The 21,932-nt window shown below is 41.4% G+C and overlaps 2 protein-coding genes across 2 annotated transcripts in view; one reads left to right on the top strand and one right to left on the bottom strand.

Moving 5' to 3' along the window:
- The window catches only part of MYL4 (myosin light chain 4), a 39,262-nt gene extending 30,517 nt beyond the window's left edge, over positions 1 to 8,745 (bottom strand). The window contains exon 1 of the mRNA XM_068977855.1: positions 8,692 to 8,745. The gene's annotated coding sequence lies outside the window, so the exon portion shown is untranslated. The remainder of the gene's footprint in view (positions 1 to 8,691) is intronic.
- A 150-nt stretch (positions 8,746 to 8,895) lies between these two features.
- CDC27 (cell division cycle 27) overlaps positions 8,896 to 21,932 on the top strand; it is a 55,084-nt gene continuing 42,047 nt past the window's right edge. Inside the window, exons 1-2 of the mRNA XM_068975824.1 lie at positions 8,896 to 9,017; positions 21,706 to 21,781. Coding sequence (XP_068831925.1) covers positions 8,991 to 9,017; positions 21,706 to 21,781 — 103 coding nt within the window. The 5' untranslated portion in view covers positions 8,896 to 8,990. The remainder of the gene's footprint in view (positions 9,018 to 21,705; positions 21,782 to 21,932) is intronic.

The raw sequence follows: 21,932 nt of genomic DNA, 5'->3' as shown, positions 1-21,932 counted from the left end.
TAAGATTCGGATTCAATCCTTGAGTTGGGAAGATCCCCTGGAGTAGGAAATGGCAACCCACTCCGGTATTCTTGCTTGGAAAACTCTATGGACAGAGGAGCCTGGGAAGCTCCAGTCCATGGGGTTAGAGTTGGACATGACTAGAGACTAAACAACAACAACAGCACAGACATACCACATTTTATTACACTTTGCTTTGTTACACTTCACAGATGCTGTGTTTCCTACTAATTGAAAGTTCGTGGCAACCCTGCATCAAGAAAATCTATTGGCACCATTTTTCCAACAGCATTTATTCATTTGATGTCACATTTTTGGTAACTCTCACAATAGTTCAAATTTTTCATTATTAATATACTTGTTATGGTGATCTATCTGGGAGCTTTCCAGGTGGCACTAGTGGTAAAGAATCTCCCTGCCAATGTGAGAGATGTGGGTTCCATTCCTGGGTGGGGAAGATCCCCTGGAGGAAGGCATGGCAACCCACTCCAGTATTCTTGCCCGGAGAATTCCATGGACAGAGGAGCCTGGCGGGCTATAGTCCATAGGGTTGCAAAAAGTCAGACACGACTGAAGCAACTTAGTACACACAGACATGGTGATCTGTGACCCGTGATTTTTGCTGTTATTACTATTACTTGCTGAAATATTTTTAAACTAAGGTATGTACAGTTTTAAACATAACACTATTGCAGATTTAATAGTCTATAGTATACTATAACTTTTATATGTATTGCTGCTGCTGCTGCTAAGCCGCTTCAGTCGTGTCCGACTCTGTGCGACCCCACAGACAGCATCCCACCAGTCCCCGCCGTCCTTGGGATTCTCCAGGCAAGAACACTGGAGTGGGTTGCCATTTCCTTCTCCAAAGCATGAAAGTGAAAAGTGAAAGAGAAGTTGCTCAGTCGTGTCCGACTCTTAGAGACCCCATGGACTGCAGCCTACCAGGCTCCTCCGTCCATGGGATTTTCATGGCAAGAGTATTGGAGTGGGTTGCCATTGCCTTCTCCATTATATGTACTGGGAGTCCTAAAAATTCATGTGACTTGCTTTGCTTTGATATTTGCTTTATTTGATGGTCTGGATTAGAACTCACAATATCTCCAGGGTTTGCCTGTAGAAGGCAATGGCACCCCATTGCCTGGGAAATCCCATGGACGGAGGAGCCTGGTGGGCTGCAGTCCATGGGGTCGTAAAGATTTGGACATGACTGAGCGACTTCACTTTCACTTTTCACTTTCATGCATTGGAGAAGGAACTGGCAACCCACTCCAGTGTTCTTGCCTGGAGAATCCCAGGGACGGTGGAGCCTGGTGGGCTGCCGTCTATGGGGTCGCAAGGAGTCGGACACGACTGAAGCGACTTAGCAGCAGCAGATACTATACTAAGTGTGGAGAATACATCCTGGAACAGGCAAACAGGACCTTTCCCCATGAAGTTTATGGGTTAGATAGGAAGAGGACAATTAAACAAGTTATCACAGTAAAGGGTGATAAGAGTAATGACAAGTATGTTAGCACTCAAGGAAAAGCAGGGATAGCCAAACTATCCTTGTATTCCAATAGGTCAGAAAAAAACTAAAGAAGTGAAATATGGAGGATGGGTAGAGACAGCCAAGTGAAGAGTTGAACTAGAGTATCTGGACAGGGTTAGCAATATATACAATGTCTCTGGGACAAGAAAGTGGGTTAAGAAGTTCCACGTAGCTAGTACGGTGGGGGTGGGTGGGCGGAGGGCAAGGACTTTTCCCTCTGTCCTCATAAATTCAGTCTCTGGGGCCATGCAAATTAAACTGACAAAAGATAGATTACCAGAATTTTAAAAACAAGATTTTATTTACACATGCAATGTGCATACACACAGGAGAATTCAGTGATAAATAACTTAAAGAGGTGGTTAGAACCTGGGCCTTACCTATCATCTTAGCATAGATGATTCTCCACATTTGTGGAGAAGTAACAAGACAAAGAGTCGGACACGACTGAGCAACTTCACTTTCACTTTTCACTTTCACGCATTGGAGAAGGAAATGGCAACCCACTCCAGTGTTCTTGCCTGGAGAATCCCAGGGACGGTGGAGCCTGGTGGGCTGCCTTCTATGGGGTTGCACAGAGTCGGAGACGACTGAAGCGACTTAGCAGCAGCAGCAGCAACAAGACAAAGAAATAGTGTTTGGGCTTCTAGGGGTGGTATATCATGGAAAGGTAATATATGGGGAAACTAAAGGAAGATAAAGGTTACTTTAATAAGGTTTTCTGGTGCTGAACCAACTCAGTGCCAGCTCTGTTTCCAGTAATAATGGTTGCTTTCCTCTTTCTTTTACAGGAGAGGGGAGAGGAAACACTTTCACAGAGGAGAATTTATGTCTGCTTTTAGGCAGATGGGGGTGGGTGGGCAAAAATATCTATATTTGTTGCCTTGCTTTCAGTTCAGAATAATCTTCATGCCAAAGTGGCATTTTCTGATCTCCTTCACTGGAATATATAGTATAAGAGGGAAACAAGTGAGATAAGGCTGAATAAGGAAGCAGAGACTAGACCTTGGATAGCCCTGTTAAGACTAGTTAAAGGTTTTGGACTATATCCTGAGAACAATGGGAAATCCTGAATTGGGGCATGTGAAGAGTTAATCAGGGGACTTCCCTGGTGTTCCAGTGGCTAAGACTTCTTGCTCCCAGTGTTAGGAATGCAGGTTCGATCCCCTGGTCATGGAACTAGATCCTACACGCTGCAGCTAAGAGTTCACATGCCTCTGGAAACATATACTAACATATGTAAAACAGACAATCAGTAGGAACTTGCTGTATGACTTAGGGAACTCACACCAGGGCTCTGTGACAACCTAGAGGTATGGGATGGGGTGGGAGGTGGGAGGGAAGCTCATGAGGGAGGAAACATATGTATACCTACGGCTGATCCATGTTGATGTATGGCAGAAACCAACACGATATTGTAATTATCCTTCAATTAAAAAGAAGAAGAAAAAAAAGAGTTCACATGCCTCAACTAAAGATCCCCCATGCCCCAACAAAGATCAAAGACCCCCACGTGCCTCAACTAAGATCCAGTACAGACAAATAAATGTTTAAAAAAAAAAAAAAGTTAATCAACAGAAACTTCAATTAAAATAGAGTTGGGAGACCAGAAGAGGGAGCTCTCACACCCCCAGACAATAAGAGAGTCCAATAGGAAGAAGAAAGACTTCCTCTTCTTTTCTGGCAAGAGCTCCGTCAATGAGAGACTGACACAACTTAGCCAAAGAAGAGTCATTGACTTTTTATTTATTATAGACCTCCCAACTTCCTTTTCCCTGCCATAAAAGAGTTCTCTTTCTCCATTTTTTTTGCTGGTGACATGTGGCTCACCATGGTTGTAGACCCTGCACTTCTTCACTGTCCCAAATAAACCCATTTTTATGCTGAAGCAATAACTGGCAGTCTATTTGCTTTAGGTCAACAGTGGAGAGGCTTAGGGAGGAGAGTCCTGACATGATTAGACTTGTTTTCGGAGGTAGGTGAGACTTGAGGCAGAAGAGACATGAAGGTACACTTAGGAGGTAAACTCAGTAGGGCTTTGAGACCAGACATTAGGGTTATTAAAGAAAAAGAGTGGTTTCAGGTTTGGGCAGTGGAGAAACTGGGACAGATAATAATTCAAATAGAAGAGTGAGGAGTTCCATTCTGAACAAAGTACCTGTGAGACACCCAGAGATATCCAGCTGACAGCTAGGCATTTAGGCCTGGAGTTCTAAGAAGAGCCTGGCTGGAGATACAGACTATGGAACAATTTTCAATAAAAAAAACTGAAACCATGAGAATAAGTTCACCTTGGAAGAACAGATAGAGTGAGAAGGCCTAGAACTGAACCCGTGAAGCATTCTGATATTAGAAGTTCTGTAAAGGAAACTGATACGAAACAGAACAGTAGAAAGAAAACCAGGAAATGGTGTGATCAGAGATGCCAGAGTAAAGGAATGATTTTTTTAATGCAATACTTTGTTTCTACCTGTCTTAATGATTAATGGGCCAGGTGTAGAAATTGCATTGAATACAGTGCTTTCTGTAAATTTGGCTTAGCTGAAGAGAACTTAATCAGAGTAAAAGATTCAGCATCTGATTCTCTTCTCTGTCTTAGCCATTATAGTGAGAGTCCAAATTCACAGAAATATGTGACTGCAAATGGCAACATTAAAGAAAATTATTTCCAGTTATGTTAGGGTCATCATTGAAGGAAGTTGTCCAAATACTACCAGAAATATGATATATTGTATCATTTTTAGGCCATTACTATCGGAGAAGGCAATGGCACCCCACTCCAATACTCTTGCCTGGCAAATCCCATGGATGGAGGAGCCTGGTGGGCTACCGTCCACGGGGTCGTGAAGAGTCAGACACAACTGAGCGACTTCACTTTCACTTTCAACATGGTATGTATTGTTTTTTAAAAAATATTCTTTTATCATGTATTTATTTGGTTGTGCTGGGTTTTAGATGCAGCATGTGGGATCTAATACCCTGCTCAGGGATTGAGCCAGGGACCCCTGCATTGAGAGCTCAGAGTCTGAGCCCCTGGACCACCAGGGAAGTCTGAAGGGGTTGATTTGATGACTAGGGGGAGCAAAGGTACGTGGGGTGGGGAAAGAGGGACGGAGCCTCACAGTAGGTAATATAAACAGGATAAGAGGCAGTGTACAACAGGGACAAAAGAAGCGTACAGATAAGGAGGACTCAAGGAATTGAGAAGAGTGAGCTTTCTCTGGGTTATCTCAGTGGGCCTGTACCTTGTCGATGGTACCATGTCTAGCCTCTTGAATAGTTCCCTAAACCCTGATCTCCATTCCGATTGAACGGAAACAGAACAAGAGGCAGGCTAAGAAAAAGGAAAAATTATCATGTTTGGAATAATGCTTACTGTAATCTAAGTCCACTTGCCAGCTAAATATATGTGGATCACGGTGACGGCAGGATGCCCAAGTAGTTGCTGGATGGTGAGTTTAAGTAGGTCAATCAGGAATAGAAAAGGAAGTAAAAATGGTCTAAAAGAGTCCATCGAAGCACAATTTCAAACAAATGTGGTCTTGCTGTGAATGAGCACAAAACCACAACAGATGTGTTAGCCCATGACCAATGGTCAGAAAAGAGATGCTCTTTTTCTGAAAAAAGAAAAAAAGGCTATGGGGGTGCGAAGTGGGACTTTAGGCAAATTCTAAGCTTATGAGCCAGCATGACAAACATCACAGAATCTCTAAATGCTGAGTCTAGACACACATTTTCATACACACAAAAATCTGCTTTATATATCCTGTGTTGTAAGTTTCTACATTGAAATTTACAAGAATCAAATGCTCAGGTACATGACTTGGAAGCCTGTTGTGTGAAAAAGTGCTGTGTGTGTGTAAAATGACCAAAAGCTTAGCAGGATCAGAGTTATGTAAGTAAAACTTTAGCGCACTTTAATAGAAGTCATCCAGATAATAAAAGCATGAGTTCTATTGTATTCTGAAATCATTGGAATAAATCTGGAGTGCTGTGGTCAGTTAAAGCGGCACATTTTAAGAGTAATATTGTGTCACATTTTAGGAGTAATTACCCCCCTACACACACTTTCTTTCCATTCCCCTACCAGATTCTCTCATTTGGCATCTCAAACCTCGTAGACTGTTTTCAAAGATGATCGATCCTTCCCGTGGCACATGCCTTTTGCATTGTCGCTTTGCCACTCTTCCCATCTACAGGTGGACTCTTATTTCTCCTCCAGTTGAATCCAGTCGGCCTCTGTGTCTTAATTTGACCAACTAGAAGCGATGGGGCTTGACTTACAGACCTGGGCCTTAAGGGGCCTTACAGCTTCTTGTTTTGCCTTCTTGGTTGCCAGGTGCCAAGTCAAGAAGTTAGGGTCAGACGACTGACTGATGTGAAGTCATGTGGAAGAGAAATAAGGGGCTCAGCCAACAACCAGCACCAAGGGCCCAAACGTGAGTGCAGCCATCTTGAATCTTACAGTCCTAATCAAGCCAATGATGGTAATAATCTGTACCTGTGCTATCCAGTATGGGAATCACTAGCTACATGTCTCTACTGAGTCCCTGGAATAGGGATAGGGCATCTGAATAGCTTCATTTTAAATTTTACTTGACTTTAACTAAACTTTAGGTAGTGACTACCATACTGGACACTATTCCCACCCTAATTCACCCAGCCCAACCCTGCAAGGCACAGGGCTGCATAAGATCACCTTACCCTTTCTGGGGCTACAAGCACACAAGCAGTGACTAGAGATGGCCGCCAGTAAAGGCTATAGCTCTGTCCACAATATAAAACACCCACGCCACCGCTGCCCCCCACAGCAACACCCAAAGGAAGGGAGTGACCCATTCTAAACTGATTTCATCTACATAAAATGTTAGAACCAGAAAGAGAAATATCCACACAAATGGAATACACTATTGAGAAAAACAGTCTTTGCAATATTTTTAAAATTGAAGTCCCACATCTAGCCTAGAAATGCCCTGATTAGGAAGTTAACTTTCAAAAAGTGTTTTCTTCAACCTTATGGACACGGAAGGGAAAAGGGAGGGAAAGAAAGGTAAACTAAGAACATGAGGCTAATAGATACAAACTACTATACATGAAATAGATAAGCAACTAGGATTTACCATATAGCACAGGAATAAAAAATATCTTGCATAACCTATAGTGGAAAAATAATCTGAGAAAATACATATCTGAATCACTTTGCTATACACCTGAAAATAGCACAATCTTGTAAATCAACTATACTTCAATTTTAAAAATATTGCAAAGACTGTTTTTCTCATCTACCAAAAACTAAAATTTTAATAGTTTCCTGTTCACACACTTTAGGGGGAGAAGTAATAGGAAGGAAATTTGAGAGCCTCCTATGTGTGTTGGAGAAGGAAATGGCAACCCACTCCAGTACTCTTGCTTGGAAAATCCAATGGACACAGGAGCCTGGTAGGCTACTGTCCATGGGGTCACAAAGAGTCAGACACAACTGAGCGACTTCACTCACTCACTCACTATGTGTGTTAGACAGTCACATACATTAATGCATTTTGTCCTCTTAATGGTTGTTTTCAAACTAAAGAAATACAAGTTCAGTGAGGTTGTGCTTGCCTAAGGACCTAAAGCTAATAGTGTCAGAAATAAAACTGAAATCCAACCTGATTTCCCAATACGTCACAATGCCTCTCCTATCAAGAATAAACATTTCTGCCCTGTTTCTGAGATTTTCCATGATCTGGCCACCTAAAAATCACTTCACTTTCACTTTTCACTTTCATGCATTGGAGAAGGAATGGCAACCCACTCCAGTGTTCTTGCCTGGAGAATCCCAGGGACAGCAGAGCCTGGTGGGCTGCCGTCTATGGGGTCGCACAGAGTCGGAGGCGACTGAAGCGACTTAGCAGCAGCTTTTCTCATCTTCATTTAAGTCCCTCAGTAGTGTTCGGCTCTTTGTGACCCCATGGACTGCAGCATGCCAGGTTTCCCTGTTCATCTCCCGGAGCTTGCTCAAACTCATGTCCATTGAGTCGGTGATGCTATCCAGACATCTCTTCCTCTGTCGTCCCCTTTTCCTCCCACCTTCAATCTTTTCCAGCATCAGGGTCTTTTCAAATGAGTCAGTTCTTCAAATCAGGTGGCCAAAATATTGGAGTTTCAGCTTTAGCATCAGTTCTTCCAATGAATATTCAGGACTGATTTCCTTTAGGATGGACTGGTTAGATCTCCTTGCAGTCCAAGGGACTCTCAGTAGTCTTCTCCAACAGCACTGTTCAAAAGCATCAATTCTTCCGGGCTCAACTCTCTTTGTGGTCCAACTCTCACATCCATACATGACCACTGGAAAAACCATAGCTTTGATAAAATGGACCTTTGTTGGCAAAGTAATGTCTCTGCTTTTCAATACGCTATCTAGGTTGGTTATAGCTTTTCTTCCAAGGAGCAAGCATCTTTTAATTTCATGGCTGCAATCACCATCTGCGGTGATTTGGAGCCCCCCCAAAATAAAGTCTCTCTCTCAGAGACTTTCTCATCTTAACGCTAATTTCCCTTTCCTCTCTTCTGGATTTTTACATCACTTATAATGGGCATCACATAATATAACATTCTTTGTTACATTACTTTTCCTTTAAACAGACCGTAATCTGAGGAGAGGGGTCAAATTGAATCTTTAAATAGTGGCTGCTGCTGCTGCTGCTAAGTCGCTTCAGTCGCGTCCGACTCTGTGCGACCCCATAGACGGCAGTCCATTAGGCTCCCCCGTCCCTGGGATTCTCCAGGCAAGAACACTGGAGTGGGTTGCCATTTCCTGCTCCAATGATAAAAGTGAAAAGTGAAAGGGAAGTCTTTCCAATTTCCTATTTCCCTTTGAGCCATGAATAAGAGTTCAGGAATGGATAAATGACCTAAACTTAACAGACAGATGTCTCTTGATTAATTAAAATCAGCCCCAAACTCTTGAGTTTAACCCTCTGCTTAATCCACCGCGCACCAATTAATCCAGCAAGCTTGAACGGCGAATCAAGATTGAAGCCTGGCCACGTAACGCCGCCGGCCGACTCCAGCACGCCACGCCCAGCCTATTGGTTACCGATTGGGCGTGCCCCTGCCCAAGGGCCGATGGGGCGTGGCGTGCGTGAGTGAAGGCGTGATCGAGAAGAGGAACATACGCTTTGGATCACGCTCGGTCGTCTCCGGTACTCCTCGACAACTTCCGGCAACGGTGTTCTCCTCCGCCGATTCACCTCGGGTATTTCCGGTCTCCTTCGGGCCTTTCCGTCTGGCTCCCGCGCGCGTCTCTCCACTTCGGGTTTTTCCGTGTCCCGCTCGGAGGTACTCGGCTCTCGCTCGGCCTCCCCCATCCCCCGGTAACGGTCGCTGGTGAGTTTAAATGAGCCGGGGCTGGCCGGGCCGGAGTCGCTACGGGGGGGGCCTGAGGCACTGCAGAAAGTGGGCCTGAACCTCCAGGATGACGGTGCTGCAGGAACCCGTCCAGGTAATGGTAACCCTCTTCCCTGAGGCTTGGCTCGCAGCCTCGGTCGGGAAGCGGCGTATGGCCACTTCGCGGCCTGGTGCGGCCTAGGCCCTGCTGCTTCTCCCGCTTCACCTGACGCCGGCTCCTGCCAGTCTTCTCGTCAGTTCCGAGGCCTTGCCCGCAGCCTCAGCCGCGTTCCCTCTGGCCCTGCGTTACTTCTTCCCCGGGTGTGAGTGGAGTTCGGCGATAATCCCTCCTTTTCCCTCCGGGCCAATGTCGGGCGAGCCCCTCCTGTCAGCCCAGGGGCTGGGCCCGGGCCGGGGTGAGCGATGAGGGGCCGAAAACTCGCCTCAGGTGCTCTCTTGCCCAAGGATGGTTGGGACGCACATTTGATCAGCGCCTGTACGATCTTCATAATGGTGGGGCAAGTTTGCGGGGCGAGTGTTGGTTTTGTTTTTGTTTTCTAGGAGAAAGTGGAGGGAGGGTAGGATCGGTGTTTTTAATACTGATTTCTGTTTTGCTGACAAACTGTCTAGCCCACGTTGCCTTTCCTCGTTCACTCAGTTTCCCTCCGGACAATGATCTGCGAAGAGAACCCCAAGGCCCAGTGCAGAGGCGCAAGCACCTATACAAGGGGAGGGGTTGGAAACAGCAAATCGGTTTTTTCCATGACCTGTGATGGGGATCAGGAGTGTTTTACTGTGCATGTTTATAAGGCGTTCAGGAAATGAAAGACAAATCATGATTTTTCCATCCATACTACACCAAGGTTTGCTTTGTCGCACAGTGCTCTGTTGGCATGTAAGAAAACCCTATTGGATTTTAAGGGTGTGATGCGGTGCCAAGTCATTTCCCCCTCCTGCCATCTGAAGAAACTAAATCTTTTGTCCCTTGGTGATGGACCAGGTCTGGGAGACTTTTTACCCTATCATATGATCTTTGACTTGATTAGAAGAGTTGACCTCTATCAACTGATGTCATTGAGTCATGCACTTTATTTTGAAAGCAAACCGATTTTAGAAATTGCTTCATGTTGCTCTTAAAGACTTGTGATATCAAATAGTAAAATATTTTACTACATCATTCCTTCCATATTTCTTTAATTTTTTTCATCACAGGATGAAATACCAGTTTCTCCTAGTTGGCTCTTTCTTTAGCTGTTTACATATAGCAGCTATTAATTTTTTAATTAGTGTAATGTGGGATTCTGTCTTCTGTACAGAATTGTACCAACAGTTCTGTTTGTACATTATACTGGTGCTTTCAAAGCTGTTTCTTTCCATCCAAATTTACTAGTAAAGAGTCCCTTTTTAATTTTTTTTTTTGAGACCTAAGGTGAAATTATAAGTTGCTATCTATACCTTCTAAAATGGATAAGCAGATTACTCAAGTTGTTTAATTTCTGTTTCATGTTTTTGTTATTTTGTCTTAACAATTAATGATACATTTGCCTTATAGATATGGCTTCTAAGATGATAAACTAGTTTTATGGATAGCCTATGCATCTGTGGCAAGTCACTTCAGTCGTGTCTGACTCTCTGCGACCCTGTAGACTAGCCTGCCAGGCTCCTCTGTCCATGGGATTCTCCAGGCAAGAATACTGGAGTGGGTTGCCATGCCCTCCTCCAGGGGATCTTCCCCATCCAGGAATCAACCCTGTGTCTCTTACATCTCTGGCATTGACAGGCGGGTTCTTTATAACCAGAGCCACCTAATTTGCATAAAAGCATGGAGAGAAATATGTAGCCAATTCCTTGATAAAGATATTCCTTGTGTGATAAACACATCAAGTTTTCTGTTTTTCATTAAAGTACTCTTAGCAGTAATGCATTTAGATATTTTTAGGGCTCAAGAGTCAAATTTGTCTACTCCCCACACACAAGCCACTGACAGTGGTAATAAGTTTTAGGATATAATTAGGTGAGAATTTTGGTTGTAATTTTTAGTATAAGAAGCCATTCAAGAAGGGATCTAGAGCAATAGGAGAACAATCAACGCTGGCTTTTTAAACTATAGTAAGTGATTGCTTGTATTTGTAAAGGAACGAGAGTAAGTTAGTTGGAAAGGTGTGTCCTTTTGAGGGTTGTCTCAGGGTTTGAAGTGTTATTGCTGCTGCTGCTGCTAAGTCGCTTCAGTCGTGTCCGACTCTGTGCGACCCCATAGATGGCAGCCCACCAGGCTCCGCCGCCCCTGAGATTCTCCAGGCAACACTGGAGTGGGTTGCCATTTCCTTCTCCAATGCATGAAAGTGAAAAGTGAAAGTGAAGTCGCTCAATTGTGTCCGACTCTTAGTGACCCCGTGGACTGCAGCCCACCAGGCTCTTCCATCCATAGGATTTAGAAAAAAGTTGAGAGAAAAGATGAGCAACTGAGTTTTTCTTTTTCTTTTTTTAAAGCTTAAACATGGAATACTCAGTTTGATATACCATGTAAGCCTAAATATAAGCACTTCTTCCAAATTGTCTCTTATAAAAAAGTATTACTTTGAGTCTTCAAAAATCTCTCCTATTATGAGGCAGAAATTCTGTCATTTATTTAATTTTTAAAATAACTATTTGGGAAGGAATAATTGCTAGCCTAAGTGACTTGAATCAGTGCTAATTTGAATGTGTATAAAATCCATCTGATGAAATTGATTTTTAATTTTATATAGATTTATCAATTATTCCTTGGGGGTAAGACATCACAGAAGTGTTGAATGACGTTGTTAAAAAAAAAAAAAAGCCTTGGAAAAATCATCTTAATAAGCAGTATAGTAACTGGTTGCTTTTACACATAATATTGTTTTAGAGATCATCAAATAGTGAAGCGGAGAATGCAGTGGCACCCCACTCCAGTACTCTTGCCTGGAAAATCCCATGGACGGAGGAGCCTGGTAGGCTGCAGTCCATGGGGTCGCTAAGAGTCGGACATGACTGAAGTGACTTAGCTTAGCTTAGCTTAGATAATGAAGGCGGAGAAGGCAATGGCAACCCACTCCAGTACTCTTGCCTGGAAATCCCACAGACAGAGAAGCCTAGTAGGCTGCGGTCCATGGAGTCTCCAAGAGTCAGACACGACTGAGCAACTTTACTTTCCCTTTTCACTTTCATCCACTGGAGAAGGAAATGGCAACCCACTCCAGTGTTCTTGCCTGGAGAATCTCAGGGATGGTGGAGTTTGGTGGGCTGCCATCTATGGGGTCGCACAGAGTCAGACACGACTGAAGCGACTTAGCAGCAGCAGCAACAGATAGTGAAGGAATACTCTTGGCTTAGGATAAGAAGTACAGGGACAGCATCTATCACAGATTCAAAGGGTACCATTTTCAAATAACTTAGAATTGAAGATGGTGTATTCAGGAAAATTGTGTTAGATGATTACCCCTCTCCCAAATAAAGGCTTTTTAATAAAATGTTCTATTCGATAGAGTAGAAAAAAAATTTCTAAATATATTTTATGATTGTAAAAATATATATATATATATTTACACACATATATATATATAGCTAAATTGATAAATCAATACCATTTGACTATTTGGTCTTCATTCAAAAAATGTACTCAGGGTAGCTGAAATACATTTGTTTATGAAATTTTCTTTTAGAAAACAGATTCTCATATTTAGGTACAATACAGTATTTTGAAGACAGTGCTGCATAGTACCTGAACTGAGAGGATGTACTTTGGAGTGGGGAGATAGAGAAGGAAATCATTACAGATATGTGATAATTCCTTTATGGACTTGTGCCCTGATACAGCCTTTGTGCTTATATATAGAGAAAGCATGAGACAAATAATCACAAATTAATAATTATAAATTGTGATAAGAACGGTACTCTAAGTAGGGTGTTAGGAGAGAGACCTAATAAGAGGGTCCTGACTTCAGTCAGGTTTGCAGTTAGACCATCAAAGTTCAGAAGCAGCCTCAACGAAATAATCAAATTGGAAAGAATGTTATGCACCTGCTGTGTGTCAAGTGCAGATAAAAGACATTCTAAAACATTCTCTAAAAAGGATGTTAGGAAAGTTCCTTTTGAGCAAATAACATTGTAGCTGAGTTCAAAGTTTGAGACACAAACAATTTGAAGAGAATTACAAGCAGAGAAAACAGCATGTGCAAAGTCCCTGAGACATAGTACAACTTGGCATTGGAAGACCTGAAAGAAGGCCAGTGTGGCTGGAGTTGCATACTAATGTAAGGCCATAGTAAGGAGTTCATTTTTCATTCTCAGTGTCATGGGGAATCACTGATGACTTTTCAGCTGGGGGTTGACATAATCTGATATAGATGTTAAGATCCCTGGCTACTATATGTGAAAGGTCAAGGAAGAAGGCAAGAATAAATACAGTCTTTAAGATGACGGTGCAGTTCAGTCGCTCAGTCGGTCCAACTCTTTGCGACCCCATGAACTGCAGCACGCCAGGCCTCCCTGTCCAACACCAACTCCCGGAGACGACCCAAACTCATGTCCATTGAGTAGGTGATGCCATCCAACCATCTCATCCTCTGTCGTCCCCTTCTCCTGCCCTCAATCTTTCCTAGCATCAAGGTCTTTTCAAATGAGTCAGTTCTTCCCATCAGGTGGCCAGAGTATTGGAGTTTCAACTTAAACATTAGGCCCTCCAATGAAAACCCAGGACTGATCTCCTTTAGGATGGACTGGTTGGATCTCCTTGCAGTCTAAGGGACTCTCAAGAGTCTTCTCCAACACCGCAGTTCAGAAGCATCAATTCTTCAGCACTCTGCTTTCTTTATAGTCTAACTCTCACATCCATCCATGACCACTGGAAAAACCATAGCCTTGACTAGACAGACCTTTGTTGGCAAAGTAATGTCTCTGCTTTTTAATATGCTGTCTAGGTTGGTCATAACTTTCCTTCTAAGGAGTAAGCGTCTTTTAATTTCATGGCTGCAATCACCATCTGCAGTGATTTTGGAGCCCAGAAAAATAAAGTCAGTCACTCTTTCCACTGTTTCCCCATCTATTTGCCATGAAATGATGGGACCAGATGCCAAGCTCTTAGCTTTCTGAATGTTGAGCTTTAAGCCAACTTTTTCACTCTCTTTCACTTTCAGCAAGAGGCATTTTAGTTCTTCACTTTCTGCCATAAGGGTGGTGTCATCTGCATATCTGAGGTTATTGATATTTCTCCCGGCAATCTTGATTCCAGCTTGTGCTTCCTCCACCCCCAGCGTTTCTCATGATGTACTCTGAGTATAAGTTAAATAAGCAGGGTGACAATATACAGCCTTGACGGACTCCTTTTCCTATTTGGAATCAGTCTGTTGTTCCATGTCCACTTCTAACTGTTGCTTCCTGGCCTTCATATAGGTTTTTCAAGAGGCAGGTCAGGTGGTCTGGTATTCCCATCTCTTTCAGGATTTTCCACAGTTTGTTGTGATCCACAGTCAAAGGCTTTGGCATAGTCAATAAAGCAGAAATGTTTTTCTGAAACGCTGTTGCTTTTTCGATGACTCAGCGGATGTTGGCAATTTGACCTCTGGTTCCTCTGCCTTTTCTAAAACCTGCTTGAACATCTGGAAGTTCATGGTTCATGTATTGCTGAAGCCTGGCTTGGAGAATTTTGAGCATTACTTTACTAGCGTGTGAGATGAGTGCAGTTGTGCAGTAGTTTGAGCATTCTTTGGCATTTCCTTTCTTTGGGATTGGTAACCTATACTAAAGTGGTAGCAGTGGAATAGGAAAGAGGTAGGTTAAGTTCAAGAGATATTTTGGAGGTAGAATCAATGCATCATGGAAATTGATCATTTGTGAGGAAATCAAGAACAGCTACCTAGATTTCATTTGGGGGATAGTGTTTAATAAATGGAGAATTCTTTGCAGGGAAAACAAATTTGAAGGAGGACCATTAAGAGTTATGTTGTGAACAAAATAAGATATTTGTGAAACCAACCAGTAGAAATGTAGATATATAACTTCTCATCTTTTGAGGGGTCCAGTCTTTTTGGAAGATAAATATGCTTAATGGGAGCAACTGAATAATGTTGCAAGTCAGTATGTATGTGTTTGCACAGATAATAGTAAATTCAGTAAAGCGAGATCCTTGTGGACTGGAAAGATGGAAAAGGTTTCTGGAAGGAGTAGAACCTAAAGCTTTAGAAAGTCAAAAGGGTTTGAATTGGTAGAGGAGAATATGCTTGGCACCGAATGGCATCAGCAAAAGCCCAGAGTTGAGAATGGTGCTCAGGAACAAGAAAACAGTAAAAATTATAGCCTTGTCTAGAATGGGAATTGAGAACAGAAAAGATAAGGTTTTGCTAGTCAGGTAGAATCAGGTTACAAGGGGACTTAACATCCAGGCTGAGGAATTTAGATTTAATTTGTTGGTAAAATAGCCATTATTGGTTTTTGAACAGAAAAATTATAATGAAAGCACTGCTTGGGAAAAAATTAATCTGGTGCTATTGGGAAGGTGGGACAAGGCAAGATTTAGGGAGACATACAGGCTAGTAAGTTACACAGTAGTGGACATCAGGGTTTATCAGTCTTGGCACTATTGATGTTTTCAGCAAGCTAGTTTTTTTGTTGTGGGGATATTTGTCCTGTGTTTTGCAGTGTCCTTGCCATCTACCTGCTATATGCCCACTCCATTTGTGACAAACAAAATGCCCCCTAGACATTACTACATGTCCTTTGTGGGACAAAATTGCCCAGACTGAGAACCATTGATGTAGACCTGATGTAGAGTTCAAGAAATTACACTGTAATGTATAGTAGGAAAATTCCAAAGTGATTTTTTCTTCATACCTTCTTATGTTGTCCATTTTTTTTAATGGTCTAAAAGAAGACACCTATTTTCTTTTTTGAAAAAAACAAGAATGACACAATCTAGGTGGTCATATTTAAGTCTGAGTTAGTTGTACAATTTACAGAGGTTTGTTTATATTTAAAATAATATTTCATATTTAAGAAGAGCAACAAGGAGAAGGAACTTTGCCATTTAATTTCTGTGGTGTTGATTTAATTATCTTTAAAAGTCAGTGTGGTCTAGAACTGACTCAGTTTAAGCAGCAAAATTTCTCTTTTAACCTTATTTAGGGGCTCAGTGGTGGTGGTGCTCAGTTTGGCCTCATAACCTTTAGCAGCATTTCTTCCATCTGGCTTTAATTTACAGAACACCTGAAGTGATGCACTGAGTGTTATTCTTTTAGGGGCAGGTTTACACCAGCAGTTGAGCAAGGGAACGGATGAATGGGGGTGGGCAGGGCGGGTAGTCGCTAATCTTAGCCCTGCCTGTCATCAGCTACCAATTTGTCATGCTTTAGAGAATAGTTCGTTCCCGACTCCATTCCCCCAGAAGATACATACTGTCACTCACATGCTTGAGCAGAGTGTAATGGGAGCTGTATGTGTCAAGTTTCACTTCCAGGATGTGTGTGAGTTTTTATTGGCTGCCTTCACAATCACTTTCTGACCCCCTTAAGAATTGGTGATAAAGGAATGATTTTATTCTGAGCAAAACTTGATTTTAAATCAGAAATGGATAGAACTCTTGAATATGATACTTCCACTTCTTTAATTTTGAAAAGAAAGAAACTCAAAAATTCTAGGACTTCTTGGCGGTAGTATTTATGTGCCAGATTTTCCTGGTAAGCAGTAGCGATGATGATGACGGAGCTGGTGAATCAATCATTGGGTCTTTTGTGGATTATGTGTTACAAAATCAACAATTGTGGCATATATGGGAGACATTATATAATACAAACTATCAATTATATCTGTAGAATTTGTTAATCTTAAAAGCTGGAAAAGGAAAAGGTTTTTAAGTACCTAATGAGTGCCAGTCAATATACTAGAAGCACCATATCATTTCATTTAATCTACACAAGTCGAAAAATAGAGTTCCACTTTTCAGATGAGAAAATTGAGGTTGAGAAAAGTTAAATAATTCCCCAGAGTCTCACTGCTGAAGTCCTGGAACACAAGTTTGAACACAGGTCTCCAACATCAAATTGTGGATCTGTTCTTTCTACTCGTGGTGTTCTTTCAGTAGGTTCTTAGGAAATCCCTCATTTTATAAAGGAGTACTTAGGTGATAATTATTTGTATTAGAAACAGAGTTCTATGTACCACAGTTTCTTTCAAGATTTCCAGAGATCCTTAACTATTGGATATATAATAATATAGATAAATTTAAGACTAATGTGTAAAATGCTAGCAACTAGAGGACAGCGAAAAGTCAAAGATCATTTGTTTATTCATTCAATATATGTTAGTTAAGCACCTACTTAAAAAATATATACTTTTGGGAGTATCCAGTGAGCAAAACCAGATGTAGTCCCTACCTTTCTAGAGTTTATATTATAGTGAGGAAGATATTACTCATATACTCTCCTAAATATGTGTAAACTTACAACAGTGAGAAATACTGCAGAGGAAAGGTACTTGGTGTTATCAGCGTGTATAAGAATGCCTAACCTCATCTGGGTATCCTGTAAAAAACCTTCCCTGGAAAAGAAGGAAGTCCAAAGAATGACTAGAATTAGCATAGATCGAAGGAAAGGAGGGAGTATGCCAGGCAAAATGGATTGTGTATAAAGGACCTGTGGCAGAAGGATAACATGGCAGGTTTGAGGAGCTGAAAGGTCGTTGTGCTAACATGGACAGCATGAGAAAACGTGATACCAGATGAACCAAAGAGGTAGGTACAGACTGTAGCACACTGCCGGTTTGGTGGCTTGCCTTTTATTGCCAAGAACAGTTAAAAGCCACTGAAGGATTTTAAGTAAAGATCAGCTCTGACTTGTGAAAAACTCACAGGAAGAGAAAATGAATCAGAGGGTAGAAAAGAATTCAGAGGGGCTAAATAAGACACTGTTAAAGTAATCCAGGGAAAAATGGTCTGCTTTTAAAAGTAAATGTTTATTGAGTTCTTCCTTTCACTACTATTACAGTTTCCTAATTTAAATGAGTATATTTGAAAGATACCTATAGGCATAGTTCCAGAACCCTAAGTCATCTATGGTCTGGTAAAACACCAAAAGGCCAGATTAGTTCTTTAGGGGGTTTAGAATTTAACCAGGCATTGTGCTAAGCTTATCTCAGAGGTAAGCGTTTTTATCCTTATTTTATAGGCGATTAAAGCTAAAGCTCAGGGAACTGACTTAGTCGTCTAGATTAATGTCAGAGGAATCTTTTCTATCTGCCGTAGATTGAGGTGTGGGGATCATATTAACCATTCAATAAATAATTGAGTCAAATTAAATTTAAATATGTTTTTAACTGTTGTTTTTTGAAGGCCTTTTAACTATCTTTGCTGTGTTGTAGTATAGAGGAAAAGTAAATTAGATAGCAGTGATTCTGCAGTATGTTTAAAACCTATTCTTATTATGTTCACTCCTTGCTAATGCCACATATTTTTGTTCTAAGGCTCAGCTACCCAACTGTTTGATAACAAAAGCATGATGACAATGACCAGATACTTGTCTATAGAATAATACCTGACTTATTCATAATTTCTCATTGTCAGTGAAAGTGAAGTTGCTCAGTCATGTCTGACTCTTTGCGACCCCATGGACTGTAGCCTACCAGGTTCCTCCTGGTTCCTCCTCTGTCCATGGGATTTTCTAGGCAAGAACACTGGAATGGGTTGCCATTTCTTTCTCCAGGAGATCTTCCCAACCCAGGGATTGAACTCAGGTCTCCTACATTGTAGGCAGATGCTTTACCATCTGAGCCACCAGGGAAGTATTCAAAATGTTCAGGCCACCCAAAGAACTTGATTTTCTCAAATTGGTTGAATTTTTATGTTATTAATTTTTTACTGCAATCAGGATCATATAGCAAGGTAAATGATCAATAAATGTTTACCAAATGGATGAATACTGTGTTTCAAAAAGTGGTAGGCATATTGAATAAGATGATAAGGAAAACGATCTAAGTAGTATGGAAACATGATCTCAGTTCAGTTCAGTCGTGTCCGACTCTTTGAGACCCCAGCTGCTGCAGCACACCAGGCCTCCCTGTCTATCACCAATTCCCGGAGCTTGCTCAAACTTGTGTCCATTGAGTCAGTGATGCCATCCAACCATCTCATCCTCTGTCTTCCCCTTCTCCTCCCGCCTTCAATCTTTCCCAGCATCAGGGTCTTTTCAAATGAGTCAGTTCTTCTCATCAGGTGGCCAAAGTATTAGAGTTTCAGCTTTAGCATTAGTCCTCCTAATGAATATTTAGGACTGATTTCCTTTAGGATGGACTGGTTGGATCTCGTTGCAGTCCAAGGGACTCTCAAGAGTCTTCTCCAACACCACAGTTCAAAAGCACCAATTCTTCGGCACTCAGCTTTCTTCATAGTCCAACTCTCACATCCATACATGACTACTGGAAAAACCATAGCTTTGACTAGACGGACCTTTGTTGGCAAAGTAATGTCTCTGGTTTTTAGTATGCTGTCTAGGTTGGTCATAACTTTTCTTCCAAAGAGCAAGCATCTTTTAATTTCATGGTTGTAGTCACCATCTGCAGCGATTTTGGAGCCCCCCCCAAATAAAATCTGTCACTGTTTCCATTGTTTTCCCATCTATTGGCCATGAAGTGATGGGACCAGATGCCATGATCTTAGTTTTTTGAATGTTGAGTTTTAAGCCAACTTTTCACTCTCTTCTTTCACTTTCATCAAGAGGCTCTTTAGTTCTTTGCTTTCTGCCATAAGGGTGGTGTCATCTGCATATCTGAGGTTATTGATATTTCTCCTGGCAATCTTGATTCCAGCTTGTGCTTCATCCAGCCCAGCATTTCTCATGATGTACTCTACATATAATGTGATCTAGGCTACTATTAACCAGAAAAATCTGGTTATCTTTCAGGTATTTATAGGTCACACCACTAAAATATTATTGCCCCCAAATCTGATATATTCCAACTGCTAAGTTGGACAGACCTGTATCTCCTTACCAGATTCTTGATTCCTTTATAATGTTTTGCTTACCTGTATCAAGGAAGAAACCACTAGATGTTACTTTGTATTGTTTTATGTTGCCAACAATGTTTTAATCATGTTAGTAAATTTAATTATAGTAGGAATATTTTATATTTTACCTCCATATTGGGTTGCTAAAAGTTTGTAGGTTAGTAAGTGGAAATTAGATTCAGAGTTTTAAGACACTTATTCAACAAGCATTTATTGAGCATTCACTATGTTTAAAGACAGTTATCTAGGATAATTAGGGAAATAACTACTTAAGTAGGATAACCAGGGAATTATAGAGAAAAAGAGAATCTGACTTTCACCCACAGAAGTTGCAGCCTAATCAAACAATATATATGACTAAATCTAATAAACAGCTTGATATATTTTTTTGAAGTAGAAACAGAATTTTCTGGGACCTCATAGAATGGAGTCATTAATATTGCATGGGATAGATCAGTGAAAGGAAGATACCATGTAAGCTGAATTTTGAAGAAGACACATTTCATGAGGTAGAAGTTAAAGGACAGCCCAGACAGTACTTTGAAATATGAAAGTACGGCTGATGTTTAGGCACTGATGGAGGCCTTTTCTGGTTCTAGACCATAGGCAGCTTTGGTGAGAGATGAGCAACATCTGAAAAAGGATGATGAAGGCCCAAAGGGATTTGAATGGTTTCCTAAGGAGTTTGTACTTTATTCTGTAGCTGTTTATTGTGTAAACTTTGTGGGACCGTCCAGGAGGAATCATTAGGAGGTTTTGATCAGGGATGAAGACATGAAAATGATGATGGCAGCATCTGAAATTTATTGACTAGTTATTAGGTATATGCAAGGAACCATTGTGTACTTTATTGGAGTCTTGTGTTTTAAATGAAGAAACTAAGACTTAGGAAACATTGTAACCTGCCCAAGACACAGTCATGGAACATTAATTTGAGCTCCTGTCCAAACTCAGGATTTCTGGGCTGGATGGATTACATTATAGCCTGCAGGTAGGAAGACCACTTAGGGAACTACAGGTTTAGAGAAAAGATTCAGTTACAGACTGGGACTAGGAAAAAAGGGGATAAGACCCTAGGTACTTTTCTTTAGGTACAGTTCTGTAAATGATGGTTAAATTCACTAACCAAACCGTTAAAGTCTTTTAAATCCATAATGAACCTAAATTGAATTACCAGTGCAATAGTTATTTCATATATACTTAGCCAACATATATGACCTTGTATGGGCTTCCAAGATGGCACCAGTGGTAAAGAATCTGCCTGCCAATGAAGGAGATGTAAGGGGTGTGGGTTCAATCCTTGGATCCAGAAGATCCCCTGGAGGAAGGCATTGCACTCTAGGAGTATTCTTTCCTGAAGAATCTCATGGACAGAGGAGCCTGGCAAGCTATGGTTCATAGAGTTGCACAGTCAGACATGACTGAAGCAACTTAGCATGCATACAGAGGCCTCCAGTTTAGAAAGCTTTATGAAGCTGATATTATTAAAGCTGGGTCTACAAGAATGTGCAATTTATAAGAGTAGGTAGATGAAGGAGCCCACACTCCCCAGGGAAGGAAAAGGAAATACAAAGACACAGAGATCTAAAAGTTCATGGAGAATTAAAGTGAGTAAATTCAGATGTTAGGAGCCATACTGTGAAGAGCCTCATCTAATAGGTTACGGAGTTTACACTGTGGATATTGAGGTTTTATTACTTAAATTAGATGTGTTGATTTGAGTATTATATGCAAGGCTCTGTGCTAAGAGTTACTGTGAAACTGTATATTTATGTTCTTTTTCCTCTATTTACAGGCTGCTATATGGCAAGCACTAAACCACTATGCTTACAGAGATGCAGTTTTCCTAGCAGAGCGACTGTATGCCGAAGGTTTGTAATCTGTTCCTTTCCAAGAACTATAAAAGAATAGAATAGGGACTTCTTAGGACTGTAACAAGATTCTGGGTATCACTTTTTTTTTTGGCTCTGCCTCAAGGCGTGTGGGATCTTAGTTCCCCAACCAGGGATGGAACCATGCCCC

The sequence above is a fragment of the Capricornis sumatraensis genome, chromosome 8 (assembly GCF_032405125.1).
Source record: "Capricornis sumatraensis isolate serow.1 chromosome 8, serow.2, whole genome shotgun sequence".
In the NCBI taxonomy this organism is placed as follows: Eukaryota; Metazoa; Chordata; class Mammalia; order Artiodactyla; family Bovidae; genus Capricornis; species Capricornis sumatraensis.
Note: the sequence above shows the minus strand (reverse complement) of the source record. Positions and strands in the feature narration are given on the sequence as shown.